General features: G+C 40.1%; 1 protein-coding gene across 1 annotated transcript in view; it reads left to right on the top strand.

Moving 5' to 3' along the window:
• Positions 1-17089, top strand: part of KCNMB3 (potassium calcium-activated channel subfamily M regulatory beta subunit 3) — a 39959-nt gene extending 22870 nt beyond the window's left edge. Inside the window, exons 2-4 of the mRNA XM_078147489.1 lie at positions 4995-5165; positions 14866-15064; positions 16682-17089. Coding sequence (XP_078003615.1) covers positions 4995-5165; positions 14866-15064; positions 16682-17059 — 748 coding nt within the window. The 3' untranslated portion in view covers positions 17060-17089. The remainder of the gene's footprint in view (positions 1-4994; positions 5166-14865; positions 15065-16681) is intronic.
• Positions 17090-23113: the final 6024 nt, after the last annotated feature.

The raw sequence follows: 23113 nt of genomic DNA, 5'->3' as shown, positions 1-23113 counted from the left end.
GCAATGGGGACATAAGTTGGTCTCCCTAGTTTCCATCAGAATTCCCAGTTACATATCTGTAAGTAAAGGTGGGGAACAGAGGAGAGGATGGGAGACAACCTATTCTTCAAAGGTTTTGTCAACTGATCAACCAAGAAGCATTTCTGAAGTACCTATAATGTGCTGGACACTGGGGATAGAAAGATGGAAGAAAAATAGTTCCTGTCCTCTAGGCATTACAGTCTTTCCAGGGCAGACAACATGTCCATAAATGGGTATATACAAATTAGATAGAGTGGTTGGGAAGGTACTAGAAGGAATTTGCCAAAAGGACATAAAAATATTCTTCTTCTATCTCACTCCAGTGCGGCCAGAGCAAGTGCTCATTTTTACGTAATGGTCTCGCTGGGGCTCCCCTATGGCATTTAAAATTTGCTTTGCAGTTCTCTAATGAGAGGTGGTTACAAAACACCAAATGTTATTAACTCTCTCCCTGAAGGGTTGAGGGGCTAGAGATCTGACCATTCCTCAAAAGGCCTTTAGGTGAGCATTTTAGACAAGGGAACATGGTATAATATCTTCCCAACTGATGTTATTAAGTCATGCTAGTGCCAGTATATACCATGATAAAATGCCAAGAATCCCAGCAGGACCTTATTAGGAGATAATTCCTCCCACAATGCACCCTGGATCCTTAAGAATACCCACTGGCATAATTCTGGAGTTGTCCACAGTACCAGAAGTCACCTTATGAGCATGTAATGTCTTGACAAAAGGTTCCAGCATTTGAGATCTAATGACTTGCTCAAGGTCATGTAGTAAGTCAGCTTCAGCTCTGGGACTTAAATCCAGGGCTTCAGGCTGGCCTCCTCTCAGTTACTCTCTTCTCAGATCTGTTCATACAGTATACATTTTTGATTTTTGTTTTCTTCTACTCTCTCAGCCCAGTCTGTCCAGGGGGGAGTAGGAAGGGAAAACATGGGACCTTTGAGATCTCAAAACTAGCTCACTGGTCTATGATAAATAGATTGCCATGGATCCTGCCAACTCGTGAATCAGGGCTTTCTTAGGTGCACTCTTGGGGCTTCAGTGGGGTTGCCTGTGTTCCCTGAGGTAGTCTCTACAGCCAGAAGATTTTGCCAAGGGAAGAAGAGAGAGCATACTAGAGGGAATATACTAGAGGAAAAAATGAAAGTGAAGTTGTTGTGGGGCACATTAGGGAGGAACCTGAAATTTGTTCTCTGTGAATATTCTATCCTAAGACTTTCTGTTGAGTTCCAGGAGTAGGGGTTCCCTAAAGCATAGGAAGGGTATACTTACATGGCATGTGATGTTGTGAAAGGGCACTCATGAGTAAGCACTGGAGAGGGAGAGGATCTGGGTTCAAATCCTGTTTCTGATGCTTCCTGTGTGACCTATCTGCTTGACCTTAAGCAAGTAAAATCACTTTTATGTCTCTGTTCTTCATCTATAAAATGGAAAAGGCTGAGCTAGATGGCCTTTGAAGTCCTTTTTAACTGCAATTCTGTGATGCCAGAGGTAGCATGTCACAGTAGGAAGATCATTGACTTGAGTCAAAGGGTCTGGCTTCAAATCCTACCACTTGCTACCTGGATGATCTTGGACCACTCATCCTTAGTTAAAATGAGGGGGTTGGCTTCTATGGCCCCTTAGGTCTGGACCTTGCAGCTCTAAAGCTAGAATCCTATGAACTTCAGAAGCATTGGGAAGACTACCTTGTCATCCCCACTTCCCTCTGTCTGCTGACACTTGAATGTCACTGTGATGTGCTAATAGACCTCATAAACCCTAGATTTCCTCCCAAATCTGGATTTCTTTTTTTTAAAATTTATTTTATTTTTAATTTATGGAATAAAACAAGCATTTCCATAACATAGTATTATAAAAAAGAATTGCACATGAAATTGCAAATCTACTGTGTACAACTTGCTATTCCTTTTAAACATAAAACAAAGTTATCATGCAAATTTCTTTTTTTCTTCCCCCCCCATCCTAGAGATGGCCACCATTAGACACAAATAGGTGTCTGTGTATGTCATATTATTCTATACATACTTCTATTTATTAGTTCTTTCTCTGGATGCAGATAGCATCTTCCTTCATATGTGCTTTATAATTAATTTGGGTGCTTATAATGGCCAAAATAACTTATTCATTCAAAGTCATTCTTTTTTTTTTTTTGGTGAGGCAATTGGAGTTAAATGACTTGCCCAGAGTCACACAGCTAGTGAGTGTTATATGTCTGAGGCCAGATTTGAACTCAGGTCCTCCCGACTCCAGGACCGGTGCTCTATCTACTGTACCACCTAGCTGCCCCTCAAAGTCATTCTTAAAACAATACTGCTGTTACTTTATACAATGTTCTTTTGGTTCTGCACATTTTGCTCTTTGTTATTTCTTTCAAGTCTTTCTATGTTTTTCTAAAATCCTTTCTTATAGCACAGTAGTATTCCACCACAATCACATACCACAACTTGTTCACCTATTTTCCCAATTTATGGACATCCCTGCAGTTTCCAGCTCTTTGCTACCACAAAAAGAGCTGCTATAAATATTTTAGAACAGATAGGTTCTTTTCCTTTTCACCTAATCATTTTTGGAAATAGACCTAGGAGTGGTATTGCTGAGTCAAAGGGTATAGGTAGTTTAATAACTCTTTGGCATTATTCCAGATTGCTCTCCAAAATGGTTGGATCTGGGGGCAGCTAGGTGGCACAGTGGATAGAGTGCTGGCCCTGAAGTCAGGAGGACCTGAGTTCAAATCCGGACACAGACCAAACACTTGACACTTACTAGCTGTGTGACTCTGGGCAAGTCACTTAACCCCAATTGCCTAAAACCAAAAAAACCCCCCAAAAAACAAAAAACAAAAAAACCCCAAAACCAAAATGATTGAATCAGTTCATAATTCAACCAACAACGAATTAGCGGATTTTGAGAAAAGAAAGTCCTTTTTAAAATGAATTTGTGAAAGGTATTTCCTTTGTTTGTTATGTGCACTGATTTGGAATTAGATAAAAAAAATTTGACCAGTGTAGTTGTTATGAGAAATTTTTGATTCTTGACTTCCTTTTATTAATTTTTAATATGTAGGCCTCAGGGCCATTCCTTCTGCAACTTTTGGTTAACTAAAAGCCTGTCTTCTGTAATATTAATCTCATCTGGCCAAAATCTGACTTCTGCAATAATAGTGTTAGGGGAAGACTGTTTGACATTCTTTTGATAAAAAAATGATGGGGATTTTGAGCTCCCCAAAGTGATTTAGTTGTTAGCTCCCCTAGCTAACTGTGTAAGGAAGGATTTCCCTGACATCAGTTTTCCTGTTTGTCTTGGTGACATATAGATCTTCCTTTCAATCAGCCAGTTGGGTGTGAATCTTCTAAAAGTAGTTTAATCTATAACCTTAGTTTGCCAATGGAGTCTTTTTAACTAGGTTTGTTTCCCTAAGGGATGTATGAGATTATGACTTTACCTAACTAAGTTTGTTCAAATTTTATGACATGGAAGGAAGCATGGGATTATGAATCTGTCTTACCTTTAACTTTTATGGTCTAGAGTAATGTACAAGATTGCAACAGAATTATTTCTTTGTCATTCTGATGTAATTTTGTCTATAAAAGGCCTTTATTAGAATCCTAATCTTTGTTCAGGTTTATTTTTTGTCTCAGATCTGAACTTATGCCTAAGCATAATAAAATCTAGTTTTTCTTTTAAGTTATGCTTTGTGTTGTGGTAGATCAATTTCAGCAGCAATTACCTAGTACATTTACTCAGAAAAGAGATATTTCTCCCGTAAAAAGCTAAGGATGCCTAAGAAGTGAGCCATAGTGGACAGACTATTAGGCTTGGAGTCAGAAAGACCTTCATTACAATCTGGTTTCAGATACCAGCTGCATGACCCTGGGCAAGTCACTAACCTCTCTCAGCCTGTTTCCTCATCTGAAAAAATGGGGGAAAAATATCACCTACCTCAGAAGGTGATTGAAAGATACAGATGAAATAATGAATGTAAAAGTGATTTGTAAGCCTTAAAGTGCTACATAAATTCAAGTTGTTATTATTATTAGGCCATACTTGCAAGTTTAGTCTTAGGATCAATCAATGAGCATTTATTAAGAACCAACTGTGTGTGGGACGCTCTGCTGGATGTAGGACAAAAGACAAAAGTGAAAGTAGTTCTTGCCCTCAAAAGCAACAGTCAAGTCCGAGGGCAATAGGTTATACACATACATATATTAGTATGTACAAAATCAATTAATCAACATGTATTTATGAAGTGCCTGCTGCATGCCAAGTACAATGTTAGGTGCTGGAGATAACAAATACAGCATAGATACAAGGAAAATTTTTTTGGGGGAAATTAGTCTGGATATTTATATATGGAGGCATTTTCAAAACAGATATAAAAATAGATATAAAGTGATGGGTGGGTTTGGTGGAGACAGGAATGTATTAATAGCTGAGAATGCAATGAAAGGCTTCCTGAAGAAAACTAGGGATTCTGAGAAATGGAGATTTAGAGGTGGAAGTAACCTTAGAGGTCATCTAGTCAAACCATTTCACTTTACATGTCATGGCTCATAATTGTTAAGTGACTTGTTCAAGGTCACATAGGTAATAAGTAGAAGAGCTGGGGTTCAAATGAGAGTCTTTTGACTATATGTAACCCCCTTTCTCTACATCACATTGAACAATTAGATGAGTTTATTCCTTGAAAGGAACAAAATTGCTTTCATTAAAAAATTCTGTGATGAAAACTTTTCATTAATTTAGACCATTCTTCTCCCCCACCCTACCCCCTATTTGTATGAATTAGTGTGGATTTACTTTATTTTCCATTTATAGTTGTACCTGAGGAATGAAAACAAATGGGAATTGTTTTTTTCTTTTGGGGAGCTGGTAAATTTTTATGCTTATACACGCTTATGATGATAATTTAAAAATAATTTTTTAAATCAATCTTGTCAAAGGTCAGCCTTCTCTACTTCTGACAGGAGGAAAAAGAAAGACTGTGGTGATGGTGAGCCTGCCTCAGATGTGCAGAAAAAGCTCCCTTCCAGTGCAGGAGAAGACCGAGCTATTCTCCTGGGGTTTACGATGATGGGTTTCTCCATCCTTATGTTTTTTTTGCTGGGAGTCACCATTCTCAAACCTTTCATGCTCAGGTAAGAAACAAATAACCAAAAGAAATGCTAATTGTGTGCATCACTCCTCAAGGGCTTGGCAAACTCAATAGAAGCCAATTAAGAATTATGGCAGACAAGAGTGCTAATGCAATTCCTGGCTATGTGAAAGAAGGCCTAGTGTCCAATGAGGGGAGGTGAAGCTCCACTCTACTCTGCCCTGGGCATACCGGTGTTTAGGAAGCACATTTTAGGTAAGACATGGACAAGATAGAGTAAGAACAGACATGAATAACCAGGCTGGAGAGAGGGATGGTGTTCTTAGAATAATAGTTAGCATTTATACAGTGCTTTCAGATTTTCAGAGCCATTTACAGGTATTATTTCATTAGATCCTCACAATAATTCCGGGAGGAAGGTGCTTTTCTTATCCCGATTTTACATTACATATGAGGAAACAAGCTGAGAGAGGTTATATGACTTGTCCAGGGTGAGTTAGTAAGTATCTGAAATAGGATTTGAACTCGGGCCTTCCTGACCCTAACTCTAACACTATTCGTTGAGGTTATGGTGTCCGCTGCTATGAAGAGCTATTCTGCCACCCTTTCTCCCACCCCTTCTTCAGCGTGTTATGTTAGTTTCCTTATTTATAAAATGAGGAAGCCAGATTCGATGGTCTCCGAGAGCCCTTCCACCATTAGATCAATGATCTTGTGATCTCCCTTGGTTGAAATTTGGTAATTAGCTAACCTGTGGTCAGAGAAGATAACAGGCTGTCTAAATCATGCACATTTTCCAGTGGCCTAGAATCATAGAATGCTGGTGTTGGAAGGGGTCTCTGACATTATCCAGTACAACCTCCGCATTTTACATTTAAGGAAACTGAGACCTAGTAAGGGAAAGTCACCCAGCCGAGGTCACCCTTGTGACCTTGGCCTTCTGGAGACAACACCCTCGCTTGTTTGTCCCTAATCTATTGAATGGTAACAGGGACAATTTCAAGTCACTGAGGGAGGCTGATGTCAGTGGGAAAGATATCTTTGGATTTCTGAGCTGCTTGGCACTTCTCAAATCAAATTTATTGTCTGAAATAGTATAGGCAAGAAAGCTCATTACGGAGAAAAAGTTCTCTAAAGAGTAAGAATCCTGACAACTTAATGTTCTAAGAGGTTTAGTTATGAGTTAGGGAGACATTTACCATTAAACAAGGGGGTAAATATATCCCAGATCCCAGATCTGTAATATCATAGAATAACCCAAATCTTTTCAGCGACGGTGAAATGGCATTGCATCACCTTTCTCCTGACTTAATGACTCTGTCCCCTGAAATTTATCAGACTGAAATGATGCACCATTCAACAAGGAACCAGTATTCACTTTGACATTTCATGAGATGTTGTGGAGATAATGGATGCTAAAGAAGTTCATATTGGCACTCAAGATCTGTGGGAATGATTTTGGTGATCATCCCTTTTATCTGCACGTAGTGAATTATTATACCAATTACTGCTTTTTGCCCATGAATGCTATTTGATTACTTGAAAACAGAGCCCCATTTATAGGCCTCATAAGTTCACGCATAATTAAATATGAAATTCAGATGATTAAAGTTGCAACTAATTGAGTATTTTAAAATCATTATAAAATTACAAAAACAAAGCCAGGCAAATGGGGACAAAATAAATATTTCTGCAAAGAGTATAGTGAGTAACTGGTTGATGACAGAGAATAAGATCATAGATTTGGAGCAGAAAGGTATTTTGGAGATCTTCTGGTCTGACAGTTTTTAGATGAGGAAATAGGCCCAGAGAGAGAAAATGAACTTGATTCACTTGATGCTAGGTAAGTAGTGGAACTGGGAGTCAAACCTAGATCCTTTTACTACAAAATCAGTCTTCTTTTCACAATATGACACTGTCATTCTTTGCTTATTTAAACATTTCTGGGGCTTAGAATTAAATATGTGGCCATATTCCATATAGTGAGTGACATTGCTCTTAGAATTTTAGGTACCATTTTGGACTCTCTTCCTGGTGCATTAATGCTACAGTTGCAAGTCAACTCAGTAAAGATCGAATCAAGATTATAATAGTAGTCTATAGTGCAGGAGTATTTCTGGAAGCTCTGAGTGAAAAGTCTCTTCTGTGATTAGGAATTGGCCCGGAGGCCTTTCAAGGGTTTCCTATATTCCATAGGGTTCTGTGCTGCAACATTAATATTTTTGTTGATTATTATAATGTGATATAACAACATTACATGTAATAGAAGGACAAACTATGATATATAATATAATATAATTAATATAATATAATATATAATAATATCATTCTATAATGTTATAATTACAGATCATATTTAAGTAAAAACTCATGTGCAAGGCTCACAAATCTCTTTCCTTACGACAAACCTGTTAGGTAGGCAATGCATGGACAATTAATTGTCTCCATTAACACAGGATTACACAGCTAACATCAGATCTGTACTCAACCCACTACTTCTGACCCCAAGACCAATATTTTTTCCACTGTACCATGAAGAGGTTTTTTTTATTGTATTGTTTCTTTTATATTTCTGTAGTTGCACATTTCAACGATTCTCATTGTTTAGGACAAAATAATTCTGTAGCAATAAAGGACTGACTCATCTTTCTCCTGGTGCTGATAGCCAACATAAGACATTTTGGGGTGCAAAGGGGGGGAGAAGTGACATGGCATGATGTAAGGAGCATTAGACTCGAATTGGAATGTTTGGGCCCATATCCCAGCTCAATAACACATAGCTAGTAAGCGTTAAAGCTATATGTGAACCCAGATCTTCTGAACCTCTCTGTACTCTAATTTGCTCATCTGTAAGATGGAGATAGTAATGCTTTCTGGCTACCTCATACAGTTATTCTGAGGAATAAAAGGAAAAAATGTGCATCAGGCTTTCTTGTTATCATAAAACACTAAACAAATGTCAACTCTTAGTTCCTGTCAAGGCTGGACAATCACTAGAGTATAGTCCCTGCTCTTAAGGCACTTCTATTCTAATGGGGGGAGATAATACATAGAAGAGGGTTCAACTACAGGACAGATGGAAAGGTGCTGTGTTCCTTAGGGTGTGACAGCAAGGTGGATGGTCAGTAATCTTATTTAGTGTCATATCCATTGATTAAAAAAATATCCATTTCTGACTTTGAACCATTTGACAATCCCAAGGTTTTTAGTGATGAAAATTCCTTGGCTCGCTACAAGGGTTGTAGAGTGCGGACTGGAAGCAGGGCTGGTGGTTTGAGGGGGGGACACTTCTTATTTTTATTGCTCTTAGGCATAGGGCTCTGGGTTGCCTCCACCAGGGCTTGAGGGGAGGTGGTAGTCGAGAGTTAATATGGTTTAGTTTTCCTGGCACATATTGCCTTCTAACTTCCTCTCAGAGCATATTGCTACTTCAGTTAGACTGGCTTGCCTGCTGTTGCTGACAATTGGTCAATGGTTAATGCTGGTGAGGATGGGAGGAACAGTCTCCATAGGGGTTGCTCTCTGGAAGATGGCTGCCCCATCTAGAGCCCTTCTCCCTCAATCATCCTCTTTCTTTTGCATCTTTACTCTCTTTCTTCATGGCTTCCTCCTTTTTCTTCAGCCCAAAAGAGTCTGGTCTCAACAACTACTATGCATTAGGGATTCAGAGACAAAGTGAAAAATACTCCCTGCCCTCCAGGAGTTTCCATTCTACTGGAGGATACAATATAGAAACAGTGTGTGTATGCTAATTTGAGGAGAGATCTTGCCTTTGAAATTAGCATATAAGCTGAGCATTGAAGGTAGTGAGAGTCTCTAAGGAAAGAAGAGAGTGGATTCGAGATATGGAGGACTTCCTGTGCAAATATATGGAGGTAGAAGATGGAATGCTAAGGTTGGGAAGAGCAAGTGAGGCCATTTCAGCTGGAGTAGAGCATGTGAAAGGTCAGGAAATGTAGGCTGAAGCCAGATGGTAAGGAGCTTTTAGATGCCTAGCATAGAAGTTTGTATTTTGTCCAGAGGAAACAGGGAGGTACTGAATTTTGTTGATCAGGAAAGGGTCACCGCATTCCTCTTGTTTTGCTCTGACACTGTTGCCATCTTTATCCTTAGTTTTTTTTCTTTTTAGGCAATTGGGGTTAAGTGACTTGCCTGGGTCACATAGCTAATAAGTGTCTAGTGTTTGGTCTCAGTCTGGATTTGAACTCAGGTCCTCCTGCTCTATCCATTGTACTGCCCCATCATCTTTATCCTTATTGATCCGGACGGACTTTTTCACCTTGTCCTTGCCCTAGGACCCTGGGCTCTATATCTAACCTGACCCAAACCCTAGCAGGCTGATCTTTGGTCATTTTCATGCCATGCTGCCACAAACGATGCAAATTATTCTATGACTACGCAGCTGATAAAGACAGCCTCTGGCACCTGGCACGCAGATGCTTCATTATGCTTGCTTTTCACTTTTTGCTCTGGAAAAAGCAATCAAGTGAACTCTTCTATTCTTGGCAGGTGCGTCAATCCATTCACCAACCTTGTGATTTCTGAAACCAAGGCGTGCCCCTCCCCCACTCCTCTATCCCTTCCTCCCACAGGTGGAATGTGAACTCCTTGAAGGCAGGGAGTATCTTGGTTTTTTTTTTTTTTTTGGTATTTGTATTCCTAACACTTGGCAGGGTGCCTGGCACATAGCAAATGCTTAATAAAGGCCTTTTCTTTCTTTCATTCAAACTACTTTTCTGTCTCCTTACCCTTCTTCTGGCCCCTTAAGGTGTTCTTCAAGGTCCTCTTCTTGGTCCTCTAACTCTGATCTTTGGCAACTAATCCTATTATGCAGATGGCTCCTAAATCTATAACTCCAGTTCTGAAGTACCTTGGCAGTGCCAGCTCAAGTCTTCAACTGCTTATAAGGCAATTTCATTCCTTGAGTGTATATAGTTGTTTGCATGTTGCCTCCTCCAAAAGACCATGAGCTCCTTTGGGAGCAGTGCCTTTTTTTTTTTTTTTTGCTTTGCTTTTCCCCAGTCCTTACTATAATTCTTAGCACATAGTAGGTGCTTTAATAAATGCTCATTGACTATTTAACTGAATGTTTCACCATCACCTCAAACTGAATGTGTCCCAGGCTCAGTTATTTTCTCTAAATCTTCTCCTTCCGAAGTAGTAATTTCTGTCAAGGGCACTTCTATGCAATCTGCTATATCTGAAATCTTGGTGTTAAACTTCCACATCTGCCTTCCTCATCTTTTGTATTCAAACCAGTTATCAAATTACACTGATTATACTTTTACAACATATGTCACATCTGTGTTCCTCTCTCCAATCCTGCTGCTGTCACCTTAGAAGAAAGTTTCATTGCCACTTGTCTGGTCTGTTACGATAACTTCATAATGAATGTTTCTCCCTCTATCCTTCTCCACCTGTATGGACGTCCTCACCAGCTGGGCCAATCTTCCTTTTATGTAGATCTGGTCATGGCACCCAGAGGATAATAAGATCATAGCCTCAGAAGCCATCTGGTCCAATTCTCTCATTTCATAGATGAGGAAACTGAGGCACAGAGAGGTGGTCTGACTTGCCCAGGATCACACAGCTAGTAAGTATCGGAGGCAGGTTTGAACTCTGGTCTCCCTAACGTCAGGTCCAGTGATCTATCCACTATGTAATACTGCCTCTCTACTATGCTTTTCTGCAAAAAAAAAAAAAAAATTAAGGCTTCCCTATTGTCTGCAAGGTCAAATCCAAACTCCTTTGTTTGGCATTCAAGGCCTTCCAAAGGGGATGCCTCTCTGATGCCATCCTACCTTTCTACTCATCTCATATTGTTGTCCTTGTTTAGTCATGTTCAGCCTAATTTCATCTGGGGTTTTCTTGGTGAACAAGTTGGAATGGTTTGCCATTTCCTTCTCCAGCTCACTTTACAGATGAGGAACTAAGGCAAACTGAGACCTGTCCTGGGGCACACACTAATAAGTGTCTAAGGCCAGATTTGAACTCAGGAAGATGAGTCTTTCTGATTCCAGGCCTGGAACTCTATCCACTGTGCCACTGAGCTGCCCTACCTTACCTGTTATTACTCATCTCCAAATACTCAACACCTCAACCAAACTAGACTATTTTCTGTCACTTGAGCATATTTTCCTCTCTATGTGCCTTCCTCGTGTTGTTTCCTGGGATTGGAATGTACTCCTTTGTTCTTTTTTGTCTGTTGGATTCTTACCCATTCATTAAAAAGCTCAATGCCAAATATCACATCCACCACGAAGCTTTCCTTCACTGATTCCTGCTTTTGGTAACAACCTTCATTCTTAGAGTGTACAGTGCATTTTTTTGCTCCTCTTAGATGCTCTAATATTGTATGTTATATGCTTAGGTCTGATGCCCCTCCTAGAAGGTAAACTTCATGAGGACAGGGATTGTGGCTCAGTAGAACTTTATACCTCCCCCAGTGCCTCACAGTGGACCTTTCATGTAGGAGATGCTTGGTAAATGCCTGTTTGACTTGAAGTTGATTGTGGAAGTTACTCATATAGCCACTACTCCAGGAAGAGTAATTGTGCTGCTGTGTTATTAGCCCCAGAATTATGTGAGTACATAGTGATGGATGTGGGGCTAGTCAGGGAAAGGTCTCATTGTGACTGTGGTAGTCTGTGATTCTCAGGAGCCTTTCCTTGCAAGTTCATATCTTGCCCTGATTTGACACTTATTTGGAGAAGGTGCCTAAAGAAGTTTGTTTTATATACATCCCCACCACTTGACACAATGTCAAATTGTGTTTGTCTGTGCCTGCACTGGCAAGAATGACAGGGATTCAGGCACTCAAACCTCAATAGATGAGGATGATGCCAGGCATAAGCTGTTGTTGCCACTCCAGTACTATCATGTGAGACCAATTGCCCTGCTGTTAGGGTGTGCCCATGGCAGAGTCTAAGATTCTGCTGCGTGGTGGCTCAGAATTGAAGGGTTTTTTTTTTTGGCGGGGGGGGTGCCTAGGCAATGGGGTTAAATGGCTTGCCTAGGGTCATACAGCTAGTAAATGTCAAGTGTCTGAGGCCAGATTGAACTCAGGTCTTCCTGACTCCAGGGCTGGTGCTCTATTTACTGTGCCACCTCGCTGCCCCTCAGAATTGATTTTAATGTTAAAATGCTATAAAGTAGTATAACAGCCCATGCTGCTAACCACAATTCCACCAAAGCCCCTATCTAACTGAAGAAGGTGATACCAATGCTTAGTGAAGAATTCAGATGAATCCTGTAGGACCCCTTCCAAGGGAAATCCCTCTTGAACATGTTAGAGCCATTCTGAGAGGGAGCTTGTGCATTTCTGGTTCTGGTTCAAACTTTTGTTGCAATGATCAGAGAATTCTGTGCCAGCACTAGAATATGAATGGAACTCAGTTGAGTTTAAAAAATTGGTGGCCAGGAAGCTTGTCAAGAATGTCAGTATCATATTTCCTAACACCCAGAGACTGAGAGAATAAAGGAAATGACCAGAGATGACCTAAAGTAAGTTATGAGAAGAGGTGGGCCAATGATATTTGCCAGGTAATATCCTGGAAAAAGTTCTAGAGTTGAGATCAAATAGGTACTCTGAAATTTACTAGCCAAATGACCATGGTTAAGTTAATTGAAACTCTTTCCACTGGTTTTTCTGCCTTTAAATTGGGCATAGCTATTTTGCCTACTTCATGGCATTGTGCAGAAAAGGCACCTTTTTTCTAATGACTTTTAATCTATATTCCCTATGTACTTGACAGCTAAATGCTGTTCAAATATAATTTATGACATTGACCATGGGCAAGTCACTAGACCTAAGCCTCAGTTTCCTCATCTGTAAAACAGGCATAATACTTGGATTAACATTGAGGGTAGTCAGTGGAAGGTACAGTTGGCTTTACCTATTTCTACCTTTTGCTTTTTTGGGGGGAATTTAATTAACCTTAACTTGTTACATGAGCTAAGTTTACTTGTAGCCTTAGGGACAACATAATGACCCGTACTTCTATATGTCTCTGCTATTTTGTGGAATTTATACGAGATGAGAAATTATTAATATAATAACAATAGCTGGGAGCCCCTAATTAGGAAAATTGCTAACATTCAAACAGAAGTCTGGCTTTCTGTCCTAATTTAAAGTTTTACATACAGTTAAGTCTTTATTAGAGCGAATAATGAATCCCTCAAACTGGCCACTTGTTTCAGATTTGTACTGCATATTTCCATTAGGTTGGAACCTATGATCATACATATAATTATAACTTCAAATAGTGCAAATTCAAATACGTACAACTGCTCCAGAGGATTCACACTAATCAGGACCCAGCTATATTTCTAGCTAACTCATGCCCTCTTAATATTTGAGGCAAAATCAGAATACAGGAAATGTTTAGGTAAAAGAAGTGAGCAGAGTATATCATAGCATTTGCTACTGGATAGGCATAGAAAGAGCAGACTTTTTTTTGGGGGGGTAGGAAATTCCCTCATTTCTTGAGGAGGTGATGACAAGTGATAGCTTTGGTCTGAATCATTTGTTTCAAGATGATTTCAGGGTCCGGTATTTCTCCCTTCTCTGCAGTATCTCAGCCCTCACCTCAGTTTCTCATTTCTCCTTTTAGTTGTTGTCTCTGCCCTCATAATTCTTTCTGCTAGTGAACTAGCTGAGCCTGGGGGTTCTGTGTCCACGTTGAGGCTACTGCTTGCGTCTCCAGTTCTCTGTCCCAATCCTGCCTCTTGGTCTGCCTCTTGAATTCGGTGTGTGTCTCTCTACAAACGACTGCACATCACTTAAGTCTGTCTTCCAGTTCAGAGATCAGGTCTGAGAGAGAATGCTTGTCTCTCTGGACTCCAAAACCTAAGATATCAGTCAGTTTTCAAGCCATAAAGGTCAAATGAGATTGTCTATAAAATGCTTCACTAACCTCAAAACACTACAGAAACGTAAGCTACTAATATTATTGGATCTCAAAAGTCCCTTCCAGCCTTAACCTTGTATGGTTATTTGTTGAAGACTTGGCTCACTCCTTGCCTGTTTGTTGACACCCAACATGTAGCATGGCTTGGTAAATTAAGATTATGTATTAGGTGAGGGAGCAATCTTTTGCCTCTCCATTGCGAAGCCCAAGTTATAGAGTCCATCACCTGGGTTGGTCAGTAGAAAAGAAGCTCCTTGAGGGCAGGGCTGTTTTGTTTTTATATTCCCAAATTCCAGACAGTGGTGTGGTTTCATGGATATGGGCCCTGGAGTCAGGAAGATGTAGTATGTATTCCTGACACATACTGACTGTGTCAGCCTGGCCAAGTCACTTAACTTCCTAGTGTTCCAGGCAACTAGGACTGAAAGCTACAGAACAGTTGCTGACTTGCACCAATAGAGGGTGTTTCTGAACAGGGAGCTACCTACAAATAGGAAACCATAGCTCCGGACCCATTCCAAGCACTCAGTACAATACCTTGCACATAGTAAGTGCTTAATAAATTCTTGTTGAATCAAACTGGCCCATGACTTCTCAGGCTCTTTGGAAAATAAATCTCTCACTTATTTGCCCAGGGTAGTCAAGTCTTAGGGGGAAAGACAGAAATCAGAGTCCACAGGACCTGAGCCCTGCTTTGGCAACTTAACCATTTGCCAAGAATGTTGATGAAAGGAAAGGCAGCCTGCCACACTTTATCTGATTGTATGTCAAATGCTGATCTGCCAGAACTTTGCTTTAGAGGACAGGTAAATCATGAATATTTTTGAATTCAAGCACACAGCGAGAAGAAGCAAACTGTACCATTATGGACACGCATGTGAAGGATGACTGGCTGGATTGTTCATTCACCTGCGGGGTCGACTGCTGGGGCCAGGGGAAGTACCCTTGCCTTCAGGTGTCTGTAAACCTCTCCCATTCTGGCCTGAAAGCTTTCCTGCACTATAATGAAGAAGCTGTTCAGATAAACCCAGAGGTAATGTATGTACTGATGATATATTTAAAGGGCCAAAGTTGCCAGAAGTCTTTTGCAGATCAGGAGCAGAGCCTTCTCTGCAGGGTCCAGGGTCTGGAGCTTACTCTTAGGAGGGCTTTGGGAAAGAACACTGTCCTTCCCCAGTGAATAAAGATGAAAGCAGGTTAAAATGATCAAAGAGCCTTAGGAGGAAAAAAGGGCAAAATCTGAAAGTGAGGATGCATAGAATTATAGAACCATAGATTTGTAGCTAGAAAGGATCTCAAATGATGCAGTCTAGGAGCTCTTAACCATTTCTGGTGTTGTGGGCCCATTTGGCAATCTGGTCAAGCCTGTGGACATCATCTCAAAATAATTTTTAAGTGTACAGAATATGTATAGGATTACAAAGAAAACAAATTATTCTAAAATATAATTATCAAAATAGATTTTTTAAAAAGTTCGTAAACTCCAGGGTAAGAAAACCTCTGATCCAGTCTGACCCTTTAGTTTCACAAATGAGGAAACTGTTAAGTGATTTTCGCAGGACCGTACAAGATGAGAGTCAGGACTGGAACCCTGGTCCTCAGATTCCAGTGTTGTTCGTCCAAGTTATCTACTTAAACTTCAGATGCTTTAAAAAAAAAACAGCACCCAACCATCAGCTGACAGAGCCACACCCCTCCTAAGATGACTTCCTGAGCTGATGCTCAGTACCAGAACCGTGACACTGTCTCTCCCTCCTCCCCTCCCCTCCCCCCACCCCCACCCCAGCCTTCTCCTCATCCAAGGATTCAGGCCAATAACACAATATGGTGTGCTTGGGAGATCTTTCTTTCTTTCTTTCTTTCTTTCTTTCTTTCTTTCTTTCTTTCTTTCTTTCTTTCTTTCTTTCTTTCTTTCTTTCTTTCTTTCTTTCTTTTCTCTTTCTTTCTTTCTTTCTTTCTTTCTTTTCTTTCTTTCTTTCTTTCTTTCTTTCTTTCTTTCTTTCTTTCTTTCTTTCTTTCTTTCTTTCTTTCTTTCTTTCTTTCTTTCTTTCTTCCTTTCTTCCTTTCTTCCTTTCTTTCTTCCTTTCTTTCACAATTGGGGTTAAGTGACTTGCCCACAGTCACACAGCTAGTAAGTGTTATGTGTCTGAGGTCACATTTGAACTCAGGTCCTCCTGACTCCAGGGCTGGTGCTCTATCCACTGCGCCACCTAACTGCCCCTTTGGAGATACTTCTGACCAGTATTTTAGCTGCTGAACACAAGGACACAAGACAGACAACTTGAGAAGTAGACAATTTCAAACAGAAAAGTGAGGCGACAGAAAGGAGAGATAGGTTTACAAAGTCCCAGTGGGAGTGCTGTTGTGAAAGGAAGGTAGAGAGAAGAAACAACTCAAGATACTAGGTGATCTCCATCTTCCAAAGCTTCTTACTGTGAATTTTCTTTTGATTCCTGACTTGAGAGGGCCAAACCACCACTTCATTCTCAGGACCCTGGTCTCCATACCCTGCAGCCGACACCACCACACCATGGTCATGAGACTAAGGCCACATCTAGGTTAAAGGTATTTCAGCATTTGGGAAATGTTGTCCCACGCCACAGCATTCCTCATGACCACGTCTTCCTTTCTTCCTTCTTTCCCTTCCTAGTGCTTTTACACACCAAAATGCCATCGAGATAAGAATGATCTACTCAACAGAGCTCTGGACATTAAGGAATTCTTTGACCACAAAAATGGAACTCCTTTCTCTTGCTTCTACAGCCCAGACAGCAAACCGGAGGATGTTGTCCTGATTAAAAAGTACGACCAAATGGTTATCTTCCACTGCTTGTTCTGGCCGTCGTTGACTCTGTTGGGTGGTGCATTGATTGTGGGCATGGTGAAATTAACCCAACACTTGTCAGTGCTGTGTGAGGAGTACACCAATATGATGAGAGAAGAAGCTGGCAACAATACAACACAGAAAGAACTGCAACACTACAGACTGGGGAGAAAGGGGAGAAAGAAAGAAATCAAGGGTTTTTAAGATGGTGGCCCAGTCAAAAAAAACAACAAACTATTCCCTTTACATGATGTAGTCACTGCTTAAGTCTGCTTGCAAATTAACTCTGTAGAAGACAACTCTGAAATTGTTACATGGTATTTTTCATGTGAAAAAAAAATTCTTTTAGCAATTAAAAATGCACCAGTTCTTTTTCCCCATGACCCCTTTCCATCCTATCTAAAAACTTAGTCTTTGATATATAAACAAAAAAACACAAGATCTAGATGTTTTTGGATTCAGATTTAAGCTCTAGTTTGAATCTCTCAAAGACATGGGAGAGAGCTGCATCACCTGCTCTCCCAGAATGGTACCATCAGCTGAGATGTAGACACACTAGGGTCCCCCCTCTAAACTGGCTCAGGCAGTAGTCCGAATCTCAACTCATTCATTATAGAAAGCTGAAAAAAAAGTTTTCCAAATCCTACTACCAAGAGAGGAAAATATATAATCTCTACTCAAATGTATGTCATTTTGATTAGAGTTGGCCCTTGATGATATGCTAAGGCTGGGGAACCTGGAAAATTCGGTGGCTAATCTGAAAGCCATTTATGTTTATTATTTAATAGGCATGTCTTCTTCTATGCAAGTTTCTCTTTCTCATTATGTGTTTCATAAACTTATGTTTAACAAGTTAATGGTCCCCACAAATATGCATTCACACAAACACATATTGGCTGGGTAGTTGTTGAGGGCAGGCCCTGGAGTGGGAAGAAAATGGCCAAGAGTTTAACCTTCACTGGGGCAATCCATAATGTAGCTAATTCCCACAAAATAAGCAATAGCTGATCATCTTTTTAAAGATCCTGCCTTGGAAAGTGAATCATGAAAGTTCTAAGACTTTAATAATGTTTTTCAGATTAATTCTGAATAACCTGGAGCCTGTTTTTGGCTACTAGAGTGCCTCCATAATGTTTTTGGGGTTTTTTTGGCTAGGCAATGGGGTTAAGTGACTTGCCCAGGGTCACACAGCTAGTAAGTGTTATGTGTCTGAGGCCGCATAATGATTTTTTTTTTTAAAGTCTTCACAGAACCTAGAGAACTTGCTGCCTGAGTGACTTTAAGCAGGTTGTCTTCTTCAGGCCTCAGTTTACTCATCTGTAAAATGAGAGTGTTGGGTTGGATGGTCTAGAAGGTCCTTTTCAGCTCTAAATGTGTGATCACATGGTCACTGGGGTCCATTCTAGGACTAAATCTACAACCTATGAACTTACCATCATCATAGGCTCATGAATCTAGCACTGGAAGGAACATCAGAAGCTTTCAAGGTGAATCCCCTCATTCTGCCAATAAGGAAACCTGGGCCCAAAGAGGGTAAATGACTTGTTCAGGGTCACACAGCTAGTAAAGGTCTGAGGGGGGACTGGAAGCCAGATCTTCCCCACTCCAAATCTAGTGCCCTCTATACTCTACCACACTGCTCCCTAAAACAGAAAATGGGGAACTTCAGAAATAACTTCCGGATGTCACCAAGTCAGTTTCTTGTGACTATACCAGTCAAAAGCTTTCCTGTAAAACCAAAGCTTGCAGAATTTGAATGTTAATGTAGGAAACACTTTCTAGACCCAAAAGTAGATCTGAAGATTCTAATCCAGCACAGTTATAGAAATTAATTTCAAGATTATAGGATCACAGTAACTAAGTAGAAGACAACAATAATGGTGCTCGGGTTAGGACACTTCCTTCTTCCACAAAGTTTTTTAGGACTTGAAAATTTTGCCCTAAAGGTAGTCTTATCTCTGCCCTGGCCTTCCCAAAGTTATAAGTAAGACTGGGAAAGAAGGGTTGAGATCTCTGGAGAGAGGGAAAAAGGATCTGCTCTACTATACTCATGTCTAATCTCAGAGCTCTGGATACTAGGAGCACTGGGTCTCACCATTTTAAAGGATCAGTTGAAGAAACTGAGTATGTTTAACCTGGAAAAAAAAGACTTAAAAGGGACACCATAGCTGTCGTCAAGTATCTGAAGGGATATCAAGTGGAAGAGGGATTTGTTTTGTTGGCCCTGAAGCACCAAACCAGGAGCAATAGGTAGCAGTTGCAAAGAAGCAAATTTAGGCTCAATGTCAGGAAAAACTTCCTATCAGCAAGCACTGTCCAAGAATGGGATGGGCTGCCTTGGAGATGGTGGTACCTTCTTGGAGGTCTTCAGTTCCACCAGATGGCCACTTGTTGGGTATTACAGTAGGGATTCTTTTTGTGCATGGGTTGGGATGGATGGCCAATGAGTTCTCATCCAACTCTCCACTTTGGTGGTTCTGGGAACCTTCTGGCAAATTCTTAGCCCTTTGAAATGTAACGCAGTCAATATAGCTGGTTTCATCCATTGAGATAAAACCACTTTTCCTAGTTAGGAGAGCACTTAACATAAGACTTATTTTTCAAGGAAAATTGTTCCAATCTACAATATAGACAATCCTAGTATTTTATAATGGATTGATTATGTAGAATGTTCAAAATGATCTACAGTACCAACTGGGCTATTTCAAGGCAGCGAAACAACTAGACAAGAAGAACAAAGTTAATTCAGGAAAAGACTTGATCCTTCAATCACATGGGGAAATTGTGGAATAAGTAAATGAGATTTCAATGACTATCTGCTAGAGAAGTAAGAAAATATGACATTTTCTAATCTGAAGCATTGAACTTAGTGGCACAGGTCTGCAAAAGTCTGTTTCTTGACCTCCACTAAACACTGAACTTACCAAAGTCCTACATTGTGTTTCCTCTTCTAGGCTTTACTGAATAAAGTCCAGCCTGCCACTACACATGGCTAATTTCTAAACTCTGCAACTAAACCCATTGTGTGATGGGCCCAAATTCCTTGTTTGACTTTTGCTGCCTAGGAGGATTAAACTGTCAACCAGAAACAATTAATTCTTAAGACTACCACAATTTTGTTTGTAAATACACAGGAGGAAATGAGACATCCATACTTTACTGTGTTTTTCTTTTAAGTACAAAGGACACTAAGGAATATTGGAACACATAAGTACAAATAATTATTTTTTGCTTTGTCTTTTTTTTTTTTAATAAATAGCATGATGTTACAGACTGCAAAGTTAAAAGAAGAAGCAGAACCAGTTTCTGCTAAACACAATTACACTAAGTGCAGTCATAGGCCAGAGTCTTCTTGCCAGGACTAACAAGGCTGAGAAAGATGTCATCTTAAATCGAATTAATACTGTAATGCTGTACATTTTCAACACAACAAACACATGCATCTTTCTGTGTCTTAAATAATTTTTGGCCTATAATCAAAAATAAAATTTAAAAACCTCTTAAAAAATAGGTATAATGCATTATACCACAAGATTTCAATCTAGAGAATGACAAAACAACTATAGAGTAATACATTTATGGTAGCAGATGAGTCTGAAATGGGCATCATATCTCCTTCCCAAAGGTTCCAAGGTAAGTCAGGTCACAACTATTCTGTTCCTGGTATGATTTTCCTGGCTATTAATGAGGTTTGCTGACATTTTGAAATAAGAAGATATCATTTTGGGTCCTATGGTGCATTAGGAAGAACATTGAACTGGGAGCTGCAACGCCTTGGTTCTGGTCTTGGTCCCCGGCAGCGTGCCCTTCCTCAGGCAGCCTGGTGGCTCACCATATTGGTGCCAGGCTTAGTGCTGACACCATATTGGCTTTTGCCCTATTGTGGCTCAGAACCCCCCAGCTGCAGAGATCCATAAGTATTAACCTCCCCAGCAGCAGGGACTCCAGGTGGGCCCCACAATCCCCAAATCAGCAGAAAATGATCCGATTCTGTAAAGATCACGCTGGAATTGGGAAACAAGGTTTCAGTAAAGTATTTCAAGAAATTATTTAAAAAAAAGGAACCCCCTCCAGTCTCCTTTGCCAACCCAAGACAGATAAACATGATCTGGACCAGCTAACACCACACAGGACAATTTTATCTTAGTGACAGTTTAAATCAAGATTGCACACCGGTTTAAAAAAACAAAAACAAACCCAACGACAGTTCTCAGGCTTTACTAGATCCTAGCACACTTACCAGGTATAAATGTATGATTCCAGTGATGGTAGCTTGTGAGCATTAGCTGCCCAAGGCAGTGTAGCACCAGTATAATGAGCCAATTAAAAAAAATTTTTTTTTACTAAAGATCAAAAATTAAAACTCTTGCCCATAGCCAGGCTTTAAAGTTGAAAATTTTCTCTAAGCTCTAAACCAGTGGCCTAGTTAACAGTAACTTGGTTAGCTGGAATAAATACATTACTATTTCTAACACCGAGTAGGAGAGACAGCATGGTGGCTATTCAGAATGAAAATGAGGGTTCTTAAAGCTGAGGCATATGTGAAATGAAATACAAATCTATTTAAAAGTTAACTCCTTGACTTCAGTGTATTCCAAATGCTTCTCTAATCTTAAGTACTCTGAAAGCAATAAAATTAAGGCTGGGCAGTATACATGTATGAATACACATGCATAACAAATAACACATGTGCATGTATCTATGTACATACATACTTGTGTGCGTGTGTGTGTGTGTGTGTGTGTGTGTGTGTGTGTGTGTGTGTGTACAGGTACCAAGCCTGCTATCAATGAAGAAAATAAAACTAAAAATTTAACCCTCTGTTCATAGCACTATCAAATCTGTTGGCAGGTTTTTTCCTCCCAAAGCGTTGCTGGCCCACTGGTGGGAAAAGCTGAAGCTTTCCAGTTGCTTTCAGTGGAGATCTGCCTTAAGTGCTATGAAAATAGCCAGAGTTAAAAATCCACAATACTTTGCTTGGCAAAACTTGGTTAATATCAAGACCTGTCATATTGAATTGAAAGTCATCTGTATTTTCTTCTGTGGGTTGGCTCCCTGATAGGGGGTCTTAAGAGGGAAAGCCTTTAGTCAAAAACCATGGTCATCTCTTACATTGAGCTCCACAAATCTATATGCTCAGGAACTGAAGACTGATCTGTTCGTTTGGGTTTTTTTTGGTAAGGCAATTGGGGTTAAGTGACTCGCCCAGGGTCGCACAGCTAGTAAGTGTCAAGTGTCTGAGGCTGGATTTGAACTCGGGTCCTCTTGACTCCAGGGCCACTGCTCTATCCACTTTGCCACCTAACTGTCCCTCACTTAAAGAGTTTCTCAAGGCCACAGCATCTCAAGTCCCAGATATGAAGCTGTTCGTTTTAAAAAGGTAATGAAAAATAAACAGTGTTTGTGGACGTGCTCTAAAAACAAAAACAATCTAGTGATAGTAGTCTTTTTGCAACTCAGGTTTCCTATCAGGTGGTTGGTCATCTCGAGTACCATTCATAGTTCTTGGACAAAGGACAGCCTCCACAGCAAGGGAAGACATTCACTACAGCTTTTGGCACTCTGTGTAACACAGGGTGTGCATGTGACAAGAGTGGTATAAAAAGTGATTGTTTATCTAGTTGAGTAAAAAACAACAACAACTCAGAAATAAGAAAGTTGTGTGTAGACAGTAGAAGGGGCAAATAACACTTCACTAACACCCATGCTAGTTTCTTTAAATTGAAATACTTTGGGGATGTCTTAGGCATCGTAGTATCATTATTTAAAGGGGACTTTTCAGATGGTGAATGGGTCCAGTCCAGGTCTGCAGCCTGTACAGACAGGAAAATATAAGGAACATTACAGTTGTTCAGAGCTGACGTTAACATGCTGGTTACAGAATAATGAAGCAAAGGAAATGTCTTTAAAGAGTTAGCAAGCAGGAGTTATTGACCATGATAGGATTAAAATGGATTTACAAAATTACTGAGATGAGAAAAAAGAAATAAAACATTAGGGGGTAGTCAAATACAAACTTACCTACAAGCTGTGAAATTGCTGTGGCGCCTTTGAAATATGTAGGCGCCTTGAATTTTTTCTACAAGATCCCAAACCACTCGATTTTCAGTTAAAAAAAACCCCATATTATATAGCCAGTCTGGTTTACCTTTAAGAAAACCTAGCAATACACTTTTAAAAAGGAAAATGGAAAAAAACCCCAAGAGTGTACACACACTCTAATCAATACATCATATTCTCATTTAGTAAAGACTACAC

This window comes from Phascolarctos cinereus, unplaced genomic scaffold (genome assembly GCF_003287225.1).
Source record: "Phascolarctos cinereus isolate Bilbo 61053 unplaced genomic scaffold, phaCin_HiC Scaffold_7;HRSCAF=346, whole genome shotgun sequence".
Lineage (NCBI taxonomy): Eukaryota > Metazoa > Chordata > Mammalia > Diprotodontia > Phascolarctidae > Phascolarctos > Phascolarctos cinereus.
Note: the sequence above shows the minus strand (reverse complement) of the source record. Positions and strands in the feature narration are given on the sequence as shown.